This window comes from Cetorhinus maximus, chromosome 1, assembly GCF_964194155.1.
Source record: "Cetorhinus maximus chromosome 1, sCetMax3.hap1.1, whole genome shotgun sequence".
NCBI classification, from domain to species: Eukaryota; Metazoa; Chordata; class Chondrichthyes; order Lamniformes; family Cetorhinidae; genus Cetorhinus; species Cetorhinus maximus.
Genome location: NC_135879.1, coordinates 4152101 through 4173004, shown reverse-complemented (window position 1 = coordinate 4173004; position 20904 = coordinate 4152101). Strand labels below are relative to the sequence as shown.

The following is a 20904-nucleotide window of genomic DNA, read 5'->3' as shown; positions in this document are numbered from 1 at the left end:
AGCAAGTGGAGAGTATTACATCATACTCCTGACATGTGCTTTGTAGATGGTGGACAGGCTTTGGGGAGTCAGGAGGCGAGTTACTGGTCGTACTCTTCACAGAATCACACAGTGCAGAAGAGGCTCTTCGGCCCATCGAGTCTGCACCAACACGTGAGAAACACCTGACCTACCTACCTAATCCCATTTACCAGCACTTAGCCCATAGCCTTGAATGTTATGACGTGCCAAGTGCTCATCCAGGTACTTTTTAAAGGATGTGAGGCAACCTGCCTCCACCACCCTCCCAGGCAGCGCATTCCAGACCATCACCACCTTCTGGGTAAAAAAGTTTTTCCTCACACCCCCCTCTAAACCTCCTGCCCCTCACCTTGAACTTATGTCCCCTCGTGACTGACCCTTCAACTAAGGGGAACATCTGCTCCCTATCCACCCTGTCTATGCCCCTTACAATCTTGTACACCTTGATCAGGTCGCCCCTCAGTTTTCTCTGCTCCAACGAAAACAACCCAAGTCAATCCAACCTCTCTTCATAACTTAAATGTTTCATCCCAGGCAACATCCTGGTGAATCTCCTCTGCACCCCCTCCAGCGCAATCACATCCTTCCTATAATGAGGCAACCAGAACTGCACACAGTACTCCAGCTGTGGCCTCACCAAGGTTCAATACAACTCCAACATGACCTCCCTACTTTTGTAATCTACGCCTCGATTGATAAAGGCAAGTGTCCCAAATGCCTTTTTCACCACCCCACTAACATGCCCCTCTGCCTTCAGAGATCTATGGACACACACGCCAAGGTCCCTTTGTTCCTCAGAACTTCCTAGTACCATGCCGTACATTGAATACTTCCTTGTCAAATTATTCCTTCCAAAGTGTATCACCTCTCACTTTTCAGGGTTAAATTCCATCTGCCACTTATCTGCCCTTTTGACCATCCCGTCTATATCTTCCTGTAGCCCAAAACACTCAACCTTACTGTTAACCACCCGGCCAATCCTTGTGTCATCCGCACACTTACTAATCCTACCCCCTACGTGGTCATTTATGTTGTTTATATAAATGACGAATAATAGGGGACCCAGCACAGATCCCTGTGGTACACCACTGGACACTGGCTTCCAGTCACTAAAGCATCCTTCTGTCATCACCTTCTGTCGCCTACAACTAAGCCAATTTTGAATCCACCTTATCAAATTACCCTGTATCCCATGTGCATTTGCCTCCTTTATAAGTCTCCCATGTGGGACCTTGTCAAAGGCTTTGCTGAAATCCATACTCTTGTAGCCATAGTATTTATATGGCTAGTCCAGTTCAGTTTCTGGTCAATGGTAACCCCCAGGATGTTGATAGTGGGGGATTCAGTGATAGTAATGCCATTGAACATCAAGGGTTAGATTCTCCCTTGTTGGAGATGGTCATTGCCTGGCACTTGTGTAGCACGAATGTTACTTGCCACTTGTCAGCCCAAGCCTAGATATTGTTTAGGTCTTGCTGCATTTGGACATGGACTGCTTCAGTTTCTGAGGAGTTGTGAATGGTGTTGAACAGTGTGCAATCGTCAGCGAACATCCCCACTTCTGACCTTATGATGGAAGCAGTTGAAGATGGTTCGGCCAAGGACACTACCCTGAGGAACTCCTGCAGTGATGTCCTGGAGCCAAGATGACTGACCTCCAACAAGCACAACCATCTTCCTTTGTGCTAGGTATGACTCCAACCAGCAGAGAGTTTACCCACTGATTCCCATTGGCTCCAGTTTTGCTAGGGCTCCTTGATGCCACACTTGGTCAAATGCTGCCTTGATGTCCAGGGCTGTCAATCTCACCTCGCTAGTGCCCTGTACAACTAAAGCATAACCTCACTACTTTTGTATTCAATTCCCCTCGCAATAAATGATAACATTCTCTTAGCTTTCCTAATTACTTGCTGTACTTGCATACTAGCCTTTGTGATTCGTGCACTAGGACACCCAGATCCCTCTGTCCCTTAGAGCTCTGCAATCTCTCACCATTTAGATAATAAGCTTCTCTTTTTTTTTCCTTCTTGCCAAAATGGATAATTTTACCTTTGATCATACTCTACTCCAACTGCCAGATCTTTGCCCACTCACTTAACCTAACTATATCTGTTTGTAGCCTCCTTATGTCCTCTTCCCAACTTATTTCCTAATTATCTTTGTATCATCAGCAAATTTACCAACCATCCCTTCTATCCCTTTATCCAAGTCAATTATATAAATTGCAAACAGTTGAAGTCCCAACACTGATCCTTGTGGTACGCCACTCAGTACATCTTGCCAATCTGAAAAAGACCCATTTAAACCTAATCTCTGCTTCCTGTTAGCCAGCCAATCTTCTATCCATGTCAATATGTGACGCCCCCATATCATGAGCTGTTATTTCCCACAATAACCTTTGATATGGCACTTTATCAAATGCCTTCTGGAAATATAAGTACAGTACATCCATCGCTTCCCCTTGATCCACAGCACATGTTACTTCCTCAAAGAACTCCAATAAACTGGTTAAACATGATTTCCCTTTAACAAAACCATGTTGACTCTGCCTGATGTCCTTGAGCTTACCCAAGTGCACTGCAATAATAGCTTCTAACATTTTCCCTATGACAGATGTTAAGCTAACTGGCCTATAGTTTCCTGCTTTTTGTCTCCCTTTTTGAATAATGGAGTTACATTTACTATTTTCCAATCTAATGGGACCTTCCCCAAATCTAGGGAGCTTTAGGAAAATGAAAGCCAATGCATCAGCTATATCACTAGCCACTACTTTTAAGACCCTAGGGTGAAGTCCATCAGGACCCGGGCTCTTCTCAGCCCACAGCTCCAACAGTGTGGCTTGGGGTCAGATATTTTGTTTTATGATGCTCCTGTGAAATGCTTTGGGACGAGGGTTGCCAACCCTCCAGGATTGGCCTGGAGTCTCCAGGAATTGAAGATCAATCTTCAGGACACTGCTGTGTGCAACCCTAGAGAAAAATCATTGGGACATTTAAAAAAAGAATTGTAATTTTCTTTGAACATTTCTCTTTACCAGATATGAAAATATTGGAATCGGGGGGGAAATGGCCCTTTTGCTGACAGTAAAGCATTATCCAAGCGGGTAATGAGCCTTTTTACTTTCCAATTGGAGTAGGAAGGCAGTACGTCACAAGAATGGATGCGTTGGCCAACTAATGGCTGGAGCATTGTGGCAAATACATGTGATGAAACCTCCAGGAATACTTTTAATCACAGTTGGAAACAGTATTTGCGACATTTTGCTACGTTAAAGGTGCTTTATAAATGCAAGTTGTTGTTGTATAGGGAAATTCCACCAGCCCGTTTCCAGCATACCCTATGCATGTGCATGTGCATTAAACCATATTGAGCTGATTTGTAGGCAGCATTGAGAAGGTGGGTTTATCTGGTGACCATGTTTACTGATCAGTAAATAGAACTGCTGGCACATCGTTGGTGGAAACAGAGCACTGGACTGAATTAAACACCTCTTTTTCAGTCAGGACCTTTTGAACTGTCTGAGACCAGTGAGGCAAAACAGAGTGAACTCTTTAACAGTCACGTTATTTCCCGGATGCCTGGGAGTGGACTGATGACTCTTTAGAAGATTCATTATGCCATCGTACGTTAGTCAGGACCTTTACAAAAGCAGGAATGATTCAGAAATGCATATTTCAACCACGCTCAAAATAACCAGGAGGAAAATGGATGATTACTGTGATTACTGATACACTTGCAAATAGAATGGCCTGGTTCTTGGTCATTCTTTGATTCTATATGTATATATTTTTAACTATGCCCATTAAAAAATTGTTTTACTGTTGTGGTTGTAAAATATTTGAGGTTTTGAAAGCAGTAAGTTTGACTTGTTGATTTGCAACAAAGGGGAACAGAAGTAAAGATTACTCAGCAACTGTCCCATTTTTTTTTTGCAATAAGAAACACCGTCCCCGTCCCACTGATACGTTTCTTTATCATTTGTTTTGAAATGTGGGTTAACACAGATATCGAGTGCAGAGATTCCAGCGCTTTTAAAGATGCAGGGTGAGGAAGGCCGGATGCATCTGTGTGAGGTAGTGGTAGATTTTGCGGAGTGCCCGTGAAGATCTGAAAGCAATGTTTCTCAACCTGCATGTTCGAGGCAAGATGGAAGCCTATTCATTCCCCTTCTTCCCACCCCCACCCCCACCCCCGTCCAGACTTCCGTGCTGTTCTCAACTTCCCCTTTCTCTCAATAGCTGCAAATATGACGTTTGCCATTTCAATCTGTTGCTGAAGTAAAATTGCTTTGCCTTTCATTATTAGATCTTGTAAATGTTTTGGAGGGAAGTTTGCGAAAGACAAACTTGGTCTCAGCATTAAAGGCGCTTACTTTCAACTTATAGTTGTTACCATTGAAATGCATTGAAAGGCATGAAGTTGCCCTCTCCCTCTCTCTCTCTGTCTCTCCCTCTCTCTCTCTAGTCTTTCTTTCCTTCTTTTTCTCTATTTCTTTTTCTGTACCTGATTTTGACATTGGATTCACCCACCCTAACTTACATTTCCTCCTCAGTACCTGCGCCATTCATTTCTCCATTATTCAGTCTGTTTGTTTTAAAGAGTTATCTTGTCCTGTTCACTCCTGTCCCAGATGCCCTGCTTCTCCCACTGTGATGTTATCCGCTCACGTTCTCAGGAACTTACCCCACAAAGAATTTAAACACCTAATCGTGCAAAATGGGAATATCTCAGGACAGAAGCCATTAGATTCACTTCCACATCAAATTATGGTCCAATATCTCTTGCATACCTAGATTGTACTAGAACCCCACAGTATGATGTCTAGTCTGCTCTTATCTATGACAGGTTGCAAGGTGGTATATTGTCATATCTTGTAGGTGCTTTTGTCCTAATATCCTAATAATGTCCTAATATGTAACTCTGAATCAAACCTTGTCTGATAACAGTCCTGTGAAGCTCCTTGGGACATTAAACTATTTGACTAAAGATGCTATAAAAATGCAAGTTGATGCAAGAGGCAGATGTCTTTGATCATCATAAACCTTACTTTGGCATGTCACCCAGGACAGAACTCTTTGCCAGATAACTTGTTTCCTGTGCTCCCACAGGAACTGAAATTGGAAGAGGCCCAGCCAATCCCTCCCCCTCCCCCACTTCCCATTTTGTGCTTTTTTTCAACATTTGGCCCTGTTTCTGAAACTCACAATTCACAGAATTCTCCAAGAACGTACAAAATAGAAGCTGGGGTGCAACCATTCAGTCCCTCAAATCTAGCCCCATATCTCTTTGATTCCCTCAGAGTCCACTCATCCATCGGTCTCTGCCTTCAATATTTGCAACATCTGAGCATCCACAGGTCTCTGGGGTAGAGAATTCCAAGATTCACAACCCCTTGAGTGAAGACATTTCTCCACGCCTCAGCTCTGAGACTGTGACCTCTAGTTCTAGATCCCCAGTCAGGAGAAACATCCTCTTAACATCCACCCTGTAAAGCCCCTTCAGAGTTTTAGAAGTTTTACTGAAATCACCTTTCCTAAACTCCTAGTGTACTCACTCTCGCTTTGTAGGACAATCCTCTTGCCCTCGGAATCAATCTAATGAACTGTCATAGAACTCCCTCTCGGGCAAATATGTTCTCCTTTAAGGAAGGGGACCAAAAAGTGTCCACGGTACTCCAGGTATTGTCTCACATAATTGCAGTAAGTCTTCCTAACTTTCATACTCCAATCCTTTCATGTGCTTTGCCTACAGAATGCTTCCTAGACCTGGTAGATAATAATGGACTATTTTTATAGAATGTTTTAAAACAAAAGGCTGGTGTGTTCTGCTGTAAGAAAAATTGTCCCTTAAATTAATATTTCAGACTTTAACCTCAAACAAAAATTACATGGTATTTAAACAACTGCAATGGGGAAACCTATAAATCCTGTTCTCCTTTTTAAGTGCACCATCGCGTATCACACTTTTAACAGCTCCGTTTGAAGAAATTAGCTTTGAAGGTAAAAGGTGTAACTTCCCAGGAAAACCCGATCGTTACCACAGCTATTCAATTGAAATATTTTCCCTGGAGCTTTAAATGAGCCTAAAAATTTTGACCTAGTACACAAAATTAAAGTGGAGAGCAGTAAGTATTGGGCTTTCTCCGCACACTCCTCGAACCCATTTCCCTTATATTCCGATCTTTCCGTGCCAGTCCAAACTACTATAGTTGTTCGAAGGACCTTGCCTGATAGGTTCATTTCTTGAGCTCTGGATTTTAAACGTAGCCAGACTTGACTCGATGAATGTAGAGTTTTCGCTAATGTATTTCAGACGGGCGGAGAAGCCCATTCAAACTTTTTTGCTTGTCAACTGGGAAAAATGAATAAACATAAACCATTTTCTGATGCAATAACTTGTAACCCTTTATTTGTTTTTGCTAGACTACCTGCCCCAGCACTTTCCTCCCATAACCGATCAAACCTTTGCTGAAGTATTTGTTATTTTCTTGGAGCAGTGGGTAGAACTCCTGTTTCTTAGCCAGAAGGCTGGGGACTTAAACCTAACTTCAGAGACTTGAGCACAAAATCTAGGCTGACACTCCCGGTTGTTCTGACCGATGCAGTTGGTAAAGTGGAGCTGTTTAAATATCCCAGAGGGAAACTTTAAACCACTGTCCTATCCTATAATTATATGTTATGTTTGAAATGCAATTCTAAATTCAGGAATCAGACCAACAATTCTTGAGGTTTTACATTAAACTAATTGAAACATTTTATTAATTTACACATATGTACACATGGCTACAAATTACTACTACCATAACTTTTAACAAATTCCCAAACTAATCTCCATTAAGGCAACAGCAGCCCATAGACTTAACCAGACACCAGGCAAAGCATTTTCACCTAACGAATTCAAAATGAGGTTCTTTCCACTGTGGAGCCAGTAGGAGGTTTGCAGCTGTCTGCACACCCGAAAACTGCTGAAGTTATACCTACCACCACTGGTTGAATTCAAATTCTCATTGTATCAACAACCTCTTTGAACTTTACCTTCTAACAATGAAACCCCTTTCATAATACCAATTTTAGTAGTACAATAAACATATGGCTTGGTATCTGCTAAATAGGCATAAATTTTCACCTACATGACACTGTGCTGCGCAGCTGGAGGTACCGTCTTTCCAGTGAGAAGTTAAACTGATGCCCCGTCTGCCCTCGGATGCACATAAAAGATCCCAGGGTGCTATTTTTGAAGAAGAGTAGGGGGACTTCTTCCTGATGCTCTGGCTGTTATTTACCCCTTGATTAACATCAATAAAAACTGATAATTCGGCCATTATCTCATTGCTGATCACAGGAGCTTGCTGTGTACAAATTGGCTTCTCTGTTTTCTACATTACAAAATTCTTTTGGGTTATCAACAGTCACAGATTGCAACTCTTTCGAGTACAATCACAGTTCTTGGTTTCCGGGAGTGGGACATGAACCCACAACCCTCTGATTCAAAGGCGAGGGTGCTATGAACTGAGCCACAGCTGACTGCACTTCAAAAAGCACCTAATTGGCTGCAGAATGCTTTGCGAGATCCGGAGAATAAAAAGCACTTTAAAAATGCAAACTTTAATTTGTTTTATTTTTAGCCTTGGTTTTTAGCTTCTCTTGCCTTAAATCTTCGACACCCACATCCAGAATTGTGTAAACAGCAGGAAAGCTTGTCTGTTCCTAACTTAATCCAACTTTTTCTTCTTTCTAGAGCAAACTGTGGGAAAGAAGCTGAACAGCAAACTCTGGGCCGTTCAATGCACGTTCAAGGGTGGCTTATTGTAATTTACTCCATGTGAATACCTCATATCATACAGATACAGCTAGATTTCAGCATGGCAAAAGAGCAAGTTTATATTGATGCAATAGCTGTTCCTGTTGTGAAATAGGAATCTAAAGCATGAGGCAAGTACTTTCAGACCTCTGAGCTGGAGTGTTTGGAGAGGTTAAACGAGCGATTGGAAGGAAATCTAATTTGCTACAATTGACTGAGTACAAGTGGGGGGGAGAAAAAACCTATTCAGTTCCTCTTTCAATACTGGTAAAAAATTTAGAAAACAAAGTAAATTTCCAATTTAATTAAACTGGCTTTATTCCTGTTGTTCACCTCTTTTGGAACTGCACTCTTTGCCCCCCACCAACCCAACCCAACCCAGTAATTCTTGCGCTTTTTAAGGTTAGTGGTGTCAACACTTTGAAATGTATTTTTCCAACTTGGATGCAGTGAGCGCTCCCCCAGTCAGGTGTTGCACAGCTAGATGCAGAGTAAAGATTACTTAATCCCTCCCAATAACGGTCTTCAACCTACCATCAAAGAGTGCCCTCTCCTGCATTTGTGTGGCATTTTCTCCATCGACCAGCCATAGGACTGCTTGCTAACTCTTGAAGGACATATTCCTGGAAGTTCCAGCACATGATCTCGCACCTCTAATTGCCCCCACCTTCCTAATCAGTCATCCAAGACATCGATGCAGTGCCCTGGAGATCAGTCTTTTAATTCTTGGTGTCTCCAGGCCAATTATGGATGGTTGGCAACCCAAGATTGCCATGATGTTGCCAAACTATGAGCAAGATCCTGGAATTGGAGGTGCCTCATGTTATAGGATCTGAATAGCTGGGGGCGTGTGAGAGAGAGAGAGAGAGAGAGAGACAAGGAACAAGAAATTAATCTGATTTACCTGAGGAGGATTTAAACCTAGATAAAAGGCACTTTATGGAATGTATGAATCTTTAAGTGTTTTTTTTTAATTCGTTCATGGGATGTGGGTATTGCTGGTTAGGTAACCTTAAGTCCTTAAGAGTCAACCACATTGCCTGTGGGTCTGGAGTCACATGTAGGCCAGACCAGGTAAGGAGGGCAGTAGTGAACTAGATGGGTTTTTATGACAATCGTGGTCATCATCAGACTTTTATTTCCATATTGAATTCAAGTCTCACCATCTTCCACGGTGAGATTCGAGCCCGGGTCCCCCAGAGCATTACCCTGGGTCTCTGGAATACTAGCCCAGCGACGATACCACTACGCCACCACCTCCCCCGAAGCCAAAGTTTATCATTGTCAGAGCCTACTTTAGTTATGCCCTCCTGACCTCCCATACCATTTAATATTATTTCTTTTCAAGCATATTTCTAATTCATTTTTAAAAAAAAAGAAACAATGTTTTCCCATTTTGCAACAGTGACGACACTTCAGAAATACTTCTTTGGCTGTGAAGTGTTTTGGGCATCGTGAAAGACACTATAGATATGCAAGCTATGGACTCTAGATTCTGACCACCCGCTGACTCTCCAGCCTTGGGTGGCTTAGTGGTTACGTTACTGGACTAATAATCCAAAGGCCCGGCCTGATGATCCACCGATATGAATTCAAATTCCACCATGGCAGTGAATAAAATCTAGAAATGAAAGCACCAATAATGGTGATCATGAAACTACTGATTGTCATAAAAACCCATCTAGTCCTTAAGGGAAGGAAATCTGCCGTCCTTACCCGGTCTGGCCTACATGTGACTCCAGACCCACAGCAAGGTGGTAATTTTTAACTGCCCTCTGAAATAGCTGAGCAAGCCACTTAGCTGTATTCAAAAAAAAGTGGCTCACCACCACCACCTTCTTGAGGGCAATGAGGGATGGGCAATAAATGCTGGCCTTACCCATTTCCCATGATTGAATGAATTTTTAAAAAACTCCCATTCAGTTCCTTTCATGATCAAACTGCTGATGAATGAAAACGATCTATCATGATTTACTAAATCACAACCCTTCGTAATCCTGACCTCTACTATTTCTTAACTGCCTCTGGTTTGATGGGGTGGTGGGGGGGGGATAAAACTACTAGCTTCTCAAGTTTTGTTCCATAAATGGAACCCCTCACCCTTCTAGCCAGAAACACTGTGCACCCACCCCCCACCACTCACCTCTCTACATCACGTAGTATTTAAATATTTGACTCCACTTCCTCTTTCGGTTACCATATTGTGTACAGCACAAAGTCAGTAACAGGCTTGGGACCAGCATTGTAGTTCTGCTTCTTGCAGACCTTGTCTCCTTGAGGTTTTGGCTGGTCAGCCACGATTAAATGGAGGTTCAACTGGATCCAGCAATCGGATTCTTTTAACATAAGGTTGGTAATGAAAGTTTGTCACATTGCCCCCCACTTGCTATATTTGTGTGATTTATAGTCAGGGATTCCAAGAATAACGTGCTGGAATGTTCATTGCAAATATATTTCTAGTTTTATTATTTATTCTTTTGGAAATTACTTTAATCCAAAGCGCAATAGCCTTCTTGAGATTGATTTAAGGATGGGCAATAAATGCTGGTCGTTCCAGTGATGCCCACATCCCATGAACAGAAGAAAAGACTTTTGACTGATCAGAGTGCAGGGTAGTGGCTGTGAATGTTCCTCACTGTACAAATACTTGGTAAGATTCACTTCTGTGAAAAATCACTTCTTATATGAATGAATGCAGCTACCATTGAACACTTCACAATTGTTTCAACTCTCTCAACCTGTCCCCAATGGCAAAAATAAGTTATTCTACTCCCGAGTTTAAAAATTGATCAAAGTGGGAGTTCTGCCTTGAATCAGTCCAGTTTAGATAATAGTTGGGGATTCCTTTTTCAGAGGTGTTTTATTTTAAACTTGTGGGGTTTTTTTATTGTCGGTGATGTTTTGTGGTTACAAAGGTATGGGAAATTCATGCTGGGCAGCTAATCACTTCTTGGCTTTTGTGGACTGACACCCAGCTCTAAACACCACCCTTGGCTGCACTATTTTCATTGCCAGCATTGATGTTATTCATTGTTCTGAGCTGTGGCAACAGTGCAAATAGTTTTAAAACCATTTTAGAAGACTATACCTAAGTGTTGAAATCCCTTGATTTAGTAAAGCCTGAATAAAGGGAGTGGTTTTATGCTGAATGGTTTATTGGTTCACACTGTTGAATTGTAAATGCGTTCCCACAAAGACCCTCTGCTGCATATGTTCCTGATGTGAAATTGCCCGTGTTGTTTAACTGGTTAAAGACATTTTAAAGGGAAAGGAATTTGTGTCAAATTCCCCAGCCTTTCAAAACCCCCAAACTGTGTCCCCCTTTGGCGCAGCGGAGGCTTGTATTGGAGTGATGGGAGGAATCAACAGAGCTTGGAAATCGGCGAGAACGGCACTCAAAATACAGAAGGGAATTCTCTTCGGTACGTTCTGCAGTTTGGAGGGAGAGTGAATATTAGAACTGTGCGAGTCAATGAGTGGGAAGAGCAGCAATTGAATGGGTCTGAGGAATCACTGGCTTATCTGTCAGCAAAGGCTATTATTGATTTGCCTTTACATTCATTCTGTTACATCAACTGTGTCCAGTAACTTTTTAATTATAGCTGATCTCACTAGCATTTGATTATCCCATTGATTTAACCCGGTCCTGTAACTACTTGTGTCAAGGTTGTGTGAGTTTAAAGTTTCCATTGGGAGTGCACACATGACGCCTTAAAGGCTCAATACTGTTTTAATGATTGATTGCAGGGCCGGGTGATGTGGATCAGACATAAACAGCCTAGACTGGCGGAAAAGCAACAGCTTCACAGTTGATGAATTTCTGCACCTGTCTTCAGTGTAATGATTTGACTGATGGCTTGAAAACTTAAAAAAGAAAGTTAGGAAGTTGTTTTTAAAAAAAAGGACATGAAAGGAGGATGAAGTAATTGTGAAACATAAATGGACTAGGATAAGAAATTATATGAAAGGGTGGGCGTTGGGGGGGGGGGGAAGACATTCAAGTTCCGTGGGGTCTGATCAGCCTCGGAACCTGTCAGTGTGCACATTATCGAGTGAATTTGCGGGGTTTTGCCTTGCGTGCTTGTTAGCAGATACTCAGTAGTTATGGTCACAATAAAGGGTATTTAGTCCTGCAACAATAACCCCCTCCCCGATTCAGGCCTTGAGTGATTTTAAACAACACAGGCTTCAATATATATTAACTAATAACAGCTTTGCTCTTGTACAATTGTTCTACAGCATAACGGTAATGAGCAGTTACTACAAAAGCCAAAACACCGTGGGTGTTAGAAATAGGAAATATATAAAGAGAATGTGCTGGATGTACCCAGTAGGTCTGGCAGCACCAGTGGGGAAAGAAATAGAATTAATATTTCAATTCTGTGACGTTTCATCAGAACTGGAAAATCTTGCAGATGTAACAAGTGTAGAGACAGGGGGAGGTGGTTGGTTGGGTGGGTTGGTGAGGGGTGGGCAGAAGGGAAAGTCTGTGATCGGATAGAATGCAGGGGAGGTTAAATGATTAGCGGAATCATGGCAAATAGCTCCTGTCCTAGGTGAAATGGGGCAATGGTTATGATCTGAAAGTGTTGGAAATCATTGTTGAGTCTGGAAGGCTGAGTGCCTAACTGCTGTCCCTTTGAGATTCCATTGAGTTGAAACCATTGATGTAATTAACAGTTAATCTATTAAGCCATTAATACAACCAGTTTCCTTCACAAAGTCCAAGGTGATCAGACTTACGACCTTTTGTGAGTTGCCATTAAGGCAAAATGACTGAGTGGTCACCAGAATGCTCCAGCCTTTTGGAGGGACCAATATCTACCCCTATATTAGTCAGCTACCTTGTGCTGAATGTACTCTTAACAGTAGCCCACCAAACTGACATCATGTAACTGAGTCTCTCCAGCTGTGCCCCACAAGCTTTGTTTGGTGGCCTATCTTTATCGACTTAGGCTGTGCAGGCCTTCGTAGTTCTGACTGCTTTCTAACATCAATGATTTGTATTGATATAGGGCCTTTAATGGAATAAAATGCCCTAAGGCGCTTCTCAGGAGAGTTATACGCAAAGTTAGACACCAAGTCACATAAGACAGATGGCCAGAAAAGCCTGGTCAGAGGTAGGTTTTAAGGAGTGTCTTTAAAGGAAGACAGGTAGCGAGATGGAGAGGGTTAGGTGCAGTAATTCCAGAGCTTAGGACCCAGGCAGCTGAACTGGGAATGTGTTAGAGGCTGTAATTGGAGGACTACAGATACCTTTGAGGGTTGTAGGGCTGGAGGAGGTTACAGAGATAGGGAGGGGAAAAAAACCATGGAGGGATTTAAATACAAGGATGAGAATTTTAAAATAGAGTCGCTGCTTGACTGGGTCTTGGTGTGAGTAAACGCACAGAGTTTTGGATGACCTCAAGTTTACGGAGGGCCGAATGTTGGAGACTAGTCAGGAGTGCATTGGAATGGTCAAATCCAGAGCTAACGAAGGCATGGATGAAGGGTTCAGCAGCAGATGACCTGAGGCAGGGACAAATTTGGGCGATGTTACGGATGTGGGAGTTAGTGTTAGTCTTCGTGTTGGCATGGATATCTGGTCAGAAGCTCATCTTGGGTATTACATTTGACATTAAAGTTGTGAAGAGTCTGTTTTAATCTCGGACCGTTGCCAGGGAGCGGGATGGAGTCAGTAACTAGGGAACTGAGTTTGGAGCAGCGTTTGGAAACGATGGCTTCCGTTTTCCCAATATTTAATTGGAGGATACTTCTCATCCAGTTCTGTCAGATAAGCAGCCTGATAATTTAGTAACAGTGGAGGAGTTGGGAGGGGTGGTGAGGTATCAGTTTCTCAATGCTTTCAGTTACCGGTGCCTTCTAGAATCTCAACTGTTACCTCGGTGTGGGCCTTCTCTTGAATTGGGTGTTTACCATAATTTTGAAACTGCAGTGTTCCTTGTATTATAGCTGACAAGCTCCCTTTTTGTTCAAACAAGAATAAACTTCCTTTTTTCTATTACTCTGACAAAAATGCTAAAGCAGAGCAAGCTGGGACATTTGACCATTTAAACCACTGAAATATTCTAACACCGTGGCTTTTAGGTGTGTGTTTAATTGTTGTCAGTGACAGCTAACATATGCTTAATAAATCTGTGACTGTCCACCTGTGATGCTGGGAGCCTTACAAAACTGAGGAGCTAATTGCAAGTAAGACCTGTCTATTAACACTTCAGGGAAGTTGGCATTGGGAATTTCTGGTTCTGATCTGCAGGTTAATTCAAACATCCACTTTGCACCACCAGTTATAATGAAAGTTAACTTATCGTTCAATGCTGGCTCCTTCCAGACATCCAGAGCAGCCATCTGTATCATCAGTCAGAATATCTGACAACACCTGTATCATCAGCTAGAATATCTGACAACACCTGTATCATCAGTTAGAATATCTGTCAACACCTGTATCATCAGTTAGAATATCTGACAACAATGCACAGTAAACGAGGAGTCAGCCGAGGCCCACTTGCCTCAAGTCAGAAGATTGTGGGGTTTGAGTCCTGCTTCAGGGACTTGATCTAGCATCCAGGCTGACGCTCCAGTGCCAGTACTGAGGGAGTGCTGCACTGTCGGGAATGCTGTCTTTCAGATGAGACGTTAAACCGAGGCCCCCGTCTAACTCTCGGGTGGGCGTAAAAGACTCTGGGGCTATTATTTAGAAGAACAGCGGAGGGACTTATCTTCCGTGTCAATATTTATCCCTCAATAAACACAGGATTCATGAGAAACTGATTATGTGGTCATTATCTCATTGCTGTTTGTGGGAGCTTGCTATGCAGAATGGGCTGCCGCATCTCCTACATTACAACAGTGACTAAACTTCAAAATTACTTCACTGGCCGTAAAACATTTTGAGACATGAAGGGGTTATGAAAGGTGCTAGTGAAATCCAGGTCCTTTTATTTCACCATACGAGTAACCACATGGACTTTAGTACAAACGAGAGTTGTGGAGGCACTCTTTTTTTTTCTCTTCCTCTATAAATCTCTTCACGCAGGCAGCCACTCGAACCCCTGTACGTACTGGCTGCATCTTGCGTCAAGAGCTGATGTTTTCCAATTGCTTAACAAGGTATCTGAAGAGCCATGGTCATTGTTCAGTGAATGGAGAGTTCCAGGGAACTCCTGCATCTATAGGAAATTGTGCAATTCTTCAGTAGCTCAGCCTCTGGATGATCTCGTGTATGGGCTGCAAGCGTGGGTCGCGACATCTGTGCATCACACCTGTCCTTCAGCACAGCGGAACCACAGAAATATTGGGGATGGTGTCAAGAGTCTGCTTTACTGATCATTTGTGGTACTTAAGGAGCAGTACGAATGTTTGGCCTCAGAGGATTGATTGAATTATTGCATTAGAATTTTGCTTGGGAAATAGGATTCAGCTATAGTAAGGAATTCAATACACAGCAAGTCCTGTTTGACCATCACCCCCTGTGCTTGTTGACCTACGTTGGCTTCCAGTCCCGCAATGCCTCAAGTTTAAAGTTTTCCTCCATGGCTCCACCCGTTCCCTTTCTCTACAACCTCCTCCAGTCCTACAACACTGTGGCCAGGACTTTACTGCCTCTCCCACCCGGTGGGATATTACGGTCCTGCAGAACTGAATGGAGATTTAAATGACTCGCCGCATCTGCCGGAGGTGGGGGTGTGAGACATGCAGTGGGGGGGCTGTAATATCCTGACCTCTGAGATTACTGTGGTCTTCCAATTTTGTTCATCCCTGGTCTCCATTATTCCACCATTGACGGCCATACCTTCAGCTGCTGGAGCCTGAAGTCCCGCAATTCCCCCCCAAAACCTCTCCACTCCTCTCTCCTTGCAAGCCGCTGCTTAAGACCTACCTCTTTGACCGAGCTTTTGATCACCTGCTCCTGGCATCTCCTCGTGGCTTGGTGCCAATTTTTGTTGAATAATTTGTTCCTGTGAAGCACCTGAAAATGCCCAAGCCATGGAAGCTGGAAAATAGGAAGCGGCCACAGTTAACTGGCCATTGTGTGAAGGGTGACTGACCGATTAAACTGAGAATCTGCCTCCATACATGATTAGTATACAATTTAAGAACCAATACAAATTATCTTCAATCGATTTCTCCTCATCCTCCCTACCTTTCCTAATATATTTTTCTTTTACTCAGCATCCACCTTCTTCCATGTGCTTTGCTATGTTAAAGATGTTGTATAAATGTAAGTGTATTGTGGTGGTTTCTATTTACTGCAGTCTGTCAAGTTGACTAGTGGTTGGGGGAGGGATGTGCGAGAGAGGGTGACAAGTTTGGATTGCTATCCCTGGGTTTTGGTTCGTAACACCATTTGGAACTGGGCAAGGCAGTGGTCGAATGATTAGAAGTTCAGTTAGATCTTCGGGCCAAAAGCCATCAGTGATTACCAGTGAAGCACTGAGGGTGAGGCAGATTCCATTGGGTGGGCAAGTATCTTTAAAACCATAAAGTACACCTTAACCACAAGGTACTTAACAGCAGATATGACAAATACATTGGATTTTAAGATCTAATTCATTGTCAGCCATGTGGAAGGGAAAGCAATTCCAAATGATGGCCAACACTAGCGGCATTTGGGATAGTGATGACCAAGGAGTTTGGTCTCTGAATTCACCTCTTTCCTTCCCCTTGTGAACCCCTCACCCCACCCCACCATTATTCTTTGATGTGGTTTTGTTCTGTGCCTGATGACATTTCCACGAAGCACCTTGGAACATTTTCTCCACGTTAAAGGTGTCATAAAGTTGTTGAAGCAAATGTTCCAGCGGGAAGAGCATTCGGCTGTGGAAACTTTACCAAAGGACAGACACGTAGAGGGATCAAGAGAAAGTTTTATTTTAATCCATGCTCAGGATATGAGCATTGCTGGCAAGAAATATATCACCATTCCTATACTGTCGCTGGGTCAAAATCCTGGAACTCCCTCCCTAACAGCACGGTGGGTGTACCTACACCACAGGGACTGCAACGGTTCAAGAAGGCAGCTCATCACCACCTTCTCAAGGGGCAGTTAGGGATGGGCAATAAATACTGGGCCCATACCCCACTAAAGACTAACTTCAAGTCCTGGAGTAGGAAATTGAACTGTCAGTTTTGCCTGTGCCAATCATGTAGATAGTGTAAGCTTTGCTCTGTAAAGTATGAATAATGTCTTTATTAATATTCTCTTACCAAATTGACACAGTACAACATTTAGATGAAGTTCTCCTTGTTTATTGATTATCATAAGGGAGAATGAGCACTGCAAGTGTACAGGTTGTCTGATCTGTAACCAGGATATTTTGTTCCTTTCTTTGGTAAGTTGGTACCACCACAATCTCACTCGCCATGCTGCCGAGGCCCTTCTCCTATCCAACGGCGAAGACGGGAGTTACCTTCTGAGGAAGAGTCACGATAGTCCAGAATTGTACGCATTGTCAGTAAGGTAAGCGTGTCAGACATGGTTGGAAAACTCTGGCGTTATAGCTTTCTGTAGAGACAACAAAACCAAGAAGAAGGTTTCTGTTGAATTATTTGACCAAGTTTTAAAAAAAAAGTGTATCTGGAAAAGTTGATTAAGGGAAAATCTAAATGTGGAAATTATTTCCATTGGCTGGAGGGTCAGTGACCAGAGATCACAGATTTCGATAACTGAGGTAAAAATCTGGAGGAGAGATGGGAATGTATTTTACGCAGTGAGCTGTTATGATCTGGAATGCGCTGCCTGAGTGATGGAAGAAGATTCAATAGGAACTGTCAAAAGGGAATGGATAAACACTTAAAAAAAAAATGCAGGGCCTTGGGGAAAGAGAGGGGGGAGTGGGACTAATAGGATAGCTCTTTCAAAGAGCTGGCACAGGCATGATGGGCTGAATGGCCTCCTTCTGTGGTGTATGATTCTCTGATTTTTAAATTGGAATACAGCAGGGAGACAGTCGGTTGAATTGTTCTTTTCAAAGCCTTTGTTTAAGAATGGGGATTTGGGCCAGGATTTCCTGGTCGGCAAGCAGGGGGACGGGGCCCGCTCGCCGACACGTAAAGTGACGGGGATGACATTGGGCGGGACTCCCGACGTCACCGCACCTCATTTAAATTTTCAGGTCGGCGGGGGCTCAGCCGAATCCGATGTGCGCCCGCCGACCTTGTCAATGGCCAATTGAGGCCATTGACAAAGTAGTTAAAGTAATTAATGGACCTGCCCGTCCAACCTTAGGGTTAGCGGGCAGGCTGGGAGCCCTGGCGGGAACTAGAAAAAACATGAAACCTCGTCCACGAGTGGGATAAGGTTTCATGTAAGTTTATAAATTTTTAATAAAAGTGAAACTGAAAATGATGGACATGTCCCAACTTATGTGACAGTGTCACATGAGGGGACATGTCAAGGAAAATTTTTTTTTCTCTGTTTTCAATATTTTTTTAATGTGGAGCCGTTCTCCCTGAGACAGCACTTAGCCTCAGGGAGATGAGTGCATGAAAGAGCAGACTCTCGGCTCAGGGAATCTCCCCCCCACCCCACACCCCCGACACCCGCTCGCACAGGGAACACATAGCGCTTCCTTGCGGACTTCATGCTGGGCGGGCCAATTCAGGCCCGCCCACGTAAAATGGTGGCACGCCCCTGATCGGGGGCGCCGATTGGAGGCGCACCTCCACGCTTCCACTCCTGAACACCCACCCCCCCCCCCCTCCAACAACGGGGGGAAAATTCTGCCCTTGGAAATGGGTCATAATGGATTTCCTGTTGAACCTGACTAGGTGGATCAGCTGGAGCCAGGATAACACTTGGACACCAGTACCACTGGATTTGATGTCAGTAACACAAATGGGAGAGAGAGAATTACACACCAAGGCCAGAACTTTCCGGATCCTCACGCCGGTGGGATCTTCTGTTCGCACCAGTATGAACGGAGATTTCAATAGCTCATCGGCCCCGCTGTAGGGAAATGCGCCGTGGGGTTGGTGCGGGGGAGGCTGGAAAATTCCGGCCCAAATTTCGGAATGTCCTTTTAAAGCCGAGTGTAAAAAATGGAGGGTGAATCCTGATTTATTGAAGAAAAGGTGTGTGGGTGGAATTGAGGAACAGATCAGTCATGATCACATTGAATCACAGTACAGGCTTGAGGGGCTGAATGGCCGCCTCCTGTTAATGTGGTGCATATGTGCACGTTCCATGGAGGCAAAAATCTTAAGCTCTCCTGGACTGCACCTTGACATCAGATTCATGCTGGCAATGCATCCACCATACAAATCTACAACAAGGATCTTCTGGATGCTATAAGGCCAAGAGCTAGAGTGGAAATCATGTCAAACAGCAACTTTGGCCAACATGTCTAGAGAAATTGGAGAGCTGGAAACCAGGCTGTAAAGTTGACACTCTGTAATAATCATTCATGTAACAGTACAAATCTTCCCATTACAGAGGCAAAGACTCCGTCAAACACTTCCAGATCGAGTGCACCAAAGACTCCATTAAATTCGGGTTTAATGAATTTCACTCTCTATCGGAATTTGTCAGTCATTTCGCCAATCAGCCACTTATCGGAAGTGAGACAGGTGACTTAGCAGGGACTTTTGATATTCCATCTAATACACTGCTATAAATCGGACAGGCTTTTATCAATGGCTATTGTCTACAGTCTGTCACAGTTTCTCACCGTTTTGTAAATGTTTAATTTGTGTTTTGCGGTCTTCATTTTCATTCTGGGTAATGCAATTCACTCCTTCACACCTGCATCATTATAGAATTGCATTTCCTTCCATGAAGTTTTTATGAAATGGAAACTTTTCATCACTAGTCGTATTTTAGAGATTATAACAATTGGGGGTGGGGGGGGGGTCATGGTTGGTCTGTGAATCATTACTGAGCCCGAGGGAATGGAACTAACATTAGCAGAGATAGTCGGATGAGCAGACGACTGCTGGGAGGGGCTATTGAGTCTGAAACATTTTTAAAGATCAAGATTATTGATAATGCCCAATTACAGTTATTCCCCAGAAACCTGAGCTGATCCGAAATCCTGCTGCCCATGTCCTGACTCTCTCCAAGTTCTGTTCAACCATTTCCCTCTGTGCTTGCTGATTTACGTTAGCTCCCTGTTGGCAAGGTTTCCATCTTAAAATTCTCATTCTGATTTTCAAATCTCTCCATGGCCTTGTCCCCCTCTATCTCTGTAACCTTCTCCACCTCTACAACCCAAATGTCCGCACACAGGCTGTGCACAAGTTGGGCTCTTCTAAGTTACTGTGCGTGCGCGGCTGCACAAAAGAAATTTGAATAGGCCACAAGCTCCAAAAATAAAAACCGACAGGAAATGTTGCCTATGTCCCCCTGAGATTACTGAGCTCCTCCGATTCTGACTCCTTAAGCGTGCTCCATTTTAATCACTCCGCCATTGGTGACTGTGCCTTCGGCTGCCTGGGCCCGAAGCTCTGGAATTCGCTTCCTAACGTCTCCACCTCTCCTCCTCCTCAATCTCCTCCATTAGGACCCTCCTTAAAATCCACCTATGCTGCAGGTGCTATATAAGTGCAAGTTGTTGTTGTTGTTTAGGCTAACACTACAGCACAGCAATGAGATTGGGTGTGATGTTCCTGGGATATCCCTTGATGGAGATTATTAAAGCTGAGGGGCCTGTCTAAATCCCAGGTCGGGTAAATGTGAAAGATCCCACGGCACTGCCGAAAAAGCAGAGGGGTTCTCCCTGGTGTCCCCTAACCAACATGTCCCCCTCAGCCAACGTCACCGTAGCAGGTTAACTGGTCATTTAACTCATTGTTTCTGTGTGTCCAGTCCTGTGTTTTCCTAAATAACAACAACGACTAGACAACAAAGTATTTTGTAGTTAATTGTTATTTTCATGACACAGAAAGCTACGTGCAAACAGGTTGGTTACTTATTTTCTCGCTGCATTGGCAATTATTAGTCTGCAGCTGACAAATTGGTTGGACGTACGCATTTCTTAGGAGTCTTACATGGGGCGGTAAATGCAGCCCAGTGACAGAAAACAGGGCAGGGCTAAGGGGTTTCTAATGCACAGTTGCATCTAACTGTTATGTTTCTATTAT

At 43.5% G+C, this 20904-nt stretch overlaps 1 protein-coding gene across 2 annotated transcripts in view; it reads left to right on the top strand.

Moving 5' to 3' along the window:
• The window catches only part of dapp1 (dual adaptor of phosphotyrosine and 3-phosphoinositides), a 54319-nt gene that overhangs the window by 19362 nt on the left and 14053 nt on the right, over positions 1-20904 (top strand). The window contains exons 2-3 of one of the 2 annotated variants that reach the window (XM_078570068.1): positions 17162-17284; positions 19259-19392. In XM_078570068.1, coding sequence (XP_078426194.1) covers positions 17162-17284; positions 19259-19392 — 257 coding nt within the window. The remainder of the gene's footprint in view (positions 1-17161; positions 17285-19258; positions 19393-20904) is intronic. The other variant, XM_078570133.1, reaches the window with a different exon arrangement.